We start from the raw sequence: 4,999 nt of genomic DNA on the forward strand, positions 1-4,999 counted from the left end.
TTAGTGCTGAGCCACTGTGACTCTTTCAGACAAGGCTGAGGGTTCTGGAGGGTCCTGGAGAAGCTGCCCTCTCTCCTTCTCTACAGGGAGACCTTTCCCCTGCAGGTGGAATGAAGGAGTGAAGAATTCCTGCAGCTGCATTCACATTCAAGGACACAACTCCAAGAGGCAGTGGGCGCCGAGGCAGGATGGTGAGCAAAAGCTGGCAGGAGGCCAGCACCAGACAGACCAGAGCCTTCACTCCCCAGCACCAGACAAATTCCAAGCAATTCATGATGGGGATCTGGGAAGAGTGGGAAATCTCAGGCCTAGGCAGCCCTCTGTGCTAGCCACAAGCCAGTCCTTCTGTACTTTGGCCTGCAAAACTCTGGGCAGGTCGTCATTGGAGAGCACATCCATCACCTCCATAGCCCCTGCACTGGCCTTGCTGACCACCGGAATGAGTGAGCAGCTGTTTCTCCGACTGATGATGACGTTGCCCACTCCGAGGAAGTGAATGGAACACAACACAGCTCCAGGATTCCAGAGAGCCTGGACCTCCTCCAGGACAAGCCAGGGTTGCTGGGGGCTGTGGTCTGGGATGGCCTCCTGGGCTTCTGCCTAGGGCCTAGGCCACAGGGGGCTTGCCTGCCTCCATGCAGATGCCCTGGAGCACCTGGTCAGCACAAGGTGTCCAACTTGTGCCCTGGGGAACACAGGCCAGGCTGAGCAGCTCGGCTTGCTCTTCCTGAAGCCAGGCCTTGCCAGACTGGAGCAGAGGCTGGGCCACGCGATGGCGTGTGACCCGCAGGGCCAGCAGACCAGGGACAGGCCACATAGAGGATCAGGGCACAGGGCAGGCACCTATAAGCACCAGGCAGCCCAGCTCCTCCCACCAGGCCAGGGCCCATGCTGTGCCATGGGAGAAGGCACACTCTGCCCTGAACTACTACTTCTTCTTCTCCTTCTTCTTCCTCTTCTCCTTCTCCCTCTCCCTCCCCTCCTCCTCCCTCTCCCTCCCCCTCTCCCTCTCCCCTCTCCCTCTCCCTCTCCTCCTCCCTCCCCCTCCCCCTCTCCCTCTCCTCCTCCTCCCTCTCCCTTCCCCTTCCCCTTTCCCTCCCCCTCTCCCTCCCTCCTCTCCTCCTCCTCCCTCTCCCTTCCCCTTTCCCTCCCCCCTCTCCTCCTCCTCTTCTTCTTCTTCTTCTTCTTCTTCTTCTTCTTCTTCTTCTTCTTCTTCTTCTCCTTCTTCTCCTTCTTCTTGTTAGGTAATGTATAAAGGGGTTATAGTTACATTCTTCAGGTAGTGGGTACATTACTTCTCAAACCCTAGTATCCCTTCTAATGTTTTTGTCCCCTTTTCCCTCCCCCTTCCCCTCTCAGTTACCTTTTTCTCCCCTTCCCTTCACTATTTCAAGTAAACAAATAAGAGAGAGAGAGAGAGAGAGACAGAGACAGAGACAGAGACAGAGAGACAGAGAAAGAGAGAGAGTTGGTACTGGGTTTGAAATCACAGTCTCAAGAGAATTGTGGGCTTTTCATGCTCACAGCTAGTTCTATACCACATGAACTATACCTTCAGCCCAATTTTTTCTTAATGGGGAATGGACTCTCCAGATATTCCTTTCTAAAGTGGCTTCAAATCATGGCCTTCCAGAACACAGCCTCTTGAGTAGTTAGGATTATAGGTGTGAGTTACCAGAATCAACTCTGTATTTTTTAATTTACATTTTATTGTAAAGGTGATGTACAAAGGGGTTACAGTTACATAGGACAGGGAATAAATACATCGTTTTGAAGTGTCACCCTCTCCCTCATTTTCTCCACTCCTGATTCCCTCCTCCCCCCAAGTAGTATAGTTCATTTCCAACAGTGTCTAGCGAGCATTACTACTGAATACACTCAGTCTTTGTCCCACTATTTGTAAGTCTGATTTTTAACATGTGTTACAGATTTGACAAATTTATTAGACATCAATAACATTACAAAATAATAGTAAGATAAAACCTTTGACTTCCAATATCAGTTGATCAAAACTTGGAGTTACCTCAAGCGCAGTCTAAGGTCAGTGGTGGCCTGGGGATCATGCTAGCTTATAATGGTAGGATAATGACTTGCTTCTGGGCCTCTGGGCCTGGGGCTCTAGTCAGTAGAAGCCAGGGTCAGTGACAGAGAGGCCCAGAGGCAACTTGGAGAAAAAACAAACAAACAAAAAACTCAGTCCCTTCATCACCCAATGTGGTCCAAAGGGTTGTGGGAGCAGGGCCCATAGCCCTGAATAGGAAGAGTCCTGAGGGTGGTAGGGGAAACACAAATCCTGCTGCCAGGAGAAGCTCATCTGTGCTCAGGGTGGGCTGAGAGCTCCTGAGGAAAGGACAACTTCCTTTGGCATCAATATGGCTTCGTCGGCATGGTAGGGCCACCTCAGTGGTCAATGGGAGGTGCACTGTCAGTATGAGAAAGCATTAGGTAACCCCAAAGATAAATTTCTTCTTGGGAGGAAAAAGCACTGTGCTTAGGTCTGGGGTTAAGATCAGAGGTCAGCCACATTTTGCAATATCACTATCTGTGCAATTGTACCGGTTTTTCACAGGCAGGAGGCATGAGATGGTAGCAGCTCGTGGAGGGCAGGACGCTGAGAGCAGCTGGGATGCTCAGTGGTACAATGCTGATCAGGTCTCCAAGAGCCAAGCAGTCTTCCGCATGCATGGAGCTTCTCAGAGAGTTGGCATCAGGCGCAGTCAGCAGGGCAGTCATGGAGATTCAGCGTGTTGCCTCCAGGGACAGTCAGCAAGGCAAGTCTGGATCAGAGTTCAGGCAGTGCCAGGGTTTGAAGACGAAGGCACAGTGCCCCAAGAGAAACCCCAGCATCACGTTGCCAGCGGGCTCAGCGGTTCAGGCATTCATGACAAGCTTCCTGGGGGTAGAGGCTGGGCTGGACTCCTGGGCCTCTCTTGGCTGGCCTCATCAGGGAGGGCTCCTGGAGCTTCCGTTTTCCAAGAGTGGTAGTCATAGGAAGGGGACAGGGAAGGTGTGGGGACACAACCAGGCAGGCAGGGGAATGGAGGAAGCGCTCTCCAGGTGGCCCGGGAGCGATGCTGCAGGCCACAGACGAAGGGGACCCACACAGAGGAGCATCTTGATCAGTCCCACTGCTCTCGGCCCCACGTCGAGCGGACTTGAGACCCTGCTCGGGTCTCTCAGAAGCCCAGCAGGGCCTAGCAGGAGTCAGCTCCGGCCTGGGCGTTGGCTCCAGCTTGGGCGTCAGCTCCGATCTTGGTATGGTCTCCGGTGTGGGTGTCGGTTCCGGCCTCGGTATTGGCTCCAGCTTGGGCGTCAGCTCCGATCTTGGTATGGTCTCCGGTGTGGGTGTCGGTTCCGGCCTTGGTATTGGCTCCAGCTCGGGCATCAGCTCCAGCCTGGGCATTAGCTGAGGCCTGGGAATCAACTCCTGATTAAGCATCAGCTCTGGTCCGGGTGTCGAATCCGGCCTGGGCATCGGCTCCAGACCCGGTGTTGGATCCAGCTTGTGCACCAGCCCCACACGGAGCATCAGAGCCACCCCGGATGTGGGCTGGGGTCCGGGCATCAGCTGGGGCCTGGAGGTTGGCTTGGTCCTGGGTCTCAGTCCAGATCTGGCCATGGGTTCCATCCTGGGCGTCAGCTGGGGCCTGCGCCTGGGCTGTGGTCTGGACCTCAGCTCCGGTTTGGACTTTGACTCCACCCTGGGCATGGACTCCAGCGTGGCAGCCCGCTTGGGCTCGGCTCGGTCTACCAGTTCCGCATCTTGCAGTCGCTTCCACTGCTCATACTGCTCGGGTTGCAGGGTACGCACGAAGACGTCCATGGAGAAACTAACCCTGGCCTCCCCGCAGCTGCACTGAGCGGCCGCTTTACCGTAATCCACCCAGCGCCGCGTGGCGAAGTTGATGGCCTCGGCGCAGTTGAAGCCGTGGTTGAAGCCAGCGTGGTACCCGTAGGGAAAGGTGACTATGAACTCACCAGCTTCCTGGGTGATGCGACCGAAGGGGACGCTGTTCTCCCGGAGCACGCAGGGCGAGATCAGGGCCAGCTTGTGCCGCAGGAAGGCCTTGCAGACTTGGGCACTGCCCGGGAAGAGCCCCTGCGCCAGGCGCTCCAGGCTCCGGCCATGCTCGGGGGGCACCGCGTACCACGTCTTGGGGGCTCCGAAGTGCACGTAGTTGATGCTGTACAGCTCCATGTCCTCCGTGTGCCAAGGAAAGGTGGACTTCCACATGCCGAAGTACAGGTAGGGCACGTTCACCCCCTCGATCACCTCCCCGCACTCCTGCTCCAACAGGTCCAGGATGGTCCCCAGGTGGCCGACGTTCCACGCCTTCGTGCTGCCATCGAACAGGGAGCCACAGATGTCAGCACCATAAATCGGTGGTGGACCATACACGCGGTTCTTCCAGTATTTCCGCTCCAGATCTTCAAAATCCACGTGTGGTGGGGTGCAGTAGCTTTTGCTATTTGCCAGATGGCGGTACTGCGCCACTGTCATGGCTTTCTTCTTGTTGCAGTATTGGGTGAACACGCCTGCCTTTCCGGAGACCATCTGCTGCAGCGGAGTGATGGAGATGTGGTCCATGTTGTCGTAGGACTGTGCGGCTCTCCACTCCCTGGGGGGAATGACCTTGGCTATCCCAGCTCGGTGTGCGCCCTGGGATTCCATGTAGGCGATGTATTTGTTGAAATCTGCGAATTCTTCCATGGATGGACGGAATGTCATGATGGCACAGGTTGGGTTCTGGGTGCCAGCCTGGTCAGACTTCATGGCGGCAAGGTACTCAGCTGCCAACTTCCCAAGCTCCGAGAGTTGTCCAGATTCCCTAGAATGCTCTGGAGTTGTTTTCCCCCTTTTCTTTTTTTAAAAGAAGAGAGGAAGGCTTGAATCTTCACACGACGGAGAGATGCTAAAGGCAAAGGCTGGCTGACTTACCAGATCTCGGTCTCTCCCATGCACTGAGGCTGAGGCTCAGAGAGGTTTCTCTCGAAGAGC

The 4,999-nt window shown here is 55.3% G+C and overlaps 1 protein-coding gene and 1 pseudogene across 1 annotated transcript; both read right to left on the minus strand.

The window, feature by feature from the left end:
• Positions 1 to 817, minus strand: LOC150056248 (rRNA methyltransferase 1, mitochondrial pseudogene; annotated as a pseudogene).
• A 2,046-nt stretch (positions 818 to 2,863) lies between these two features.
• LOC150056249 (lysine-specific demethylase 4D-like) lies at positions 2,864 to 4,774 on the minus strand. The gene has a single exon (XM_090343068.1). The coding sequence runs from the start codon at positions 4,772 to 4,774 to the stop codon at positions 2,864 to 2,866; it is 1,911 nt and encodes a 636-aa protein (XP_090199194.1).
• Between the last annotated feature and the right edge of the window lie 225 nt (positions 4,775 to 4,999).

This window comes from Megascapheus bottae, chromosome 12 (genome assembly GCF_031878675.1).
Source record: "Megascapheus bottae isolate mThoBot1 chromosome 12, mThoBot2.hap1, whole genome shotgun sequence".
Classification (NCBI taxonomy): domain Eukaryota; kingdom Metazoa; phylum Chordata; class Mammalia; order Rodentia; family Geomyidae; genus Megascapheus; species Megascapheus bottae.

What these genes read in the sequence shown, in the direction of transcription:
- LOC150056249 (XM_090343068.1), bottom strand. Translation starts at nt 4,774, where the DNA reads ATGAAGTCTGACCAGGCTGGCACCCAGAACCCAACCTGTGCCATCATG.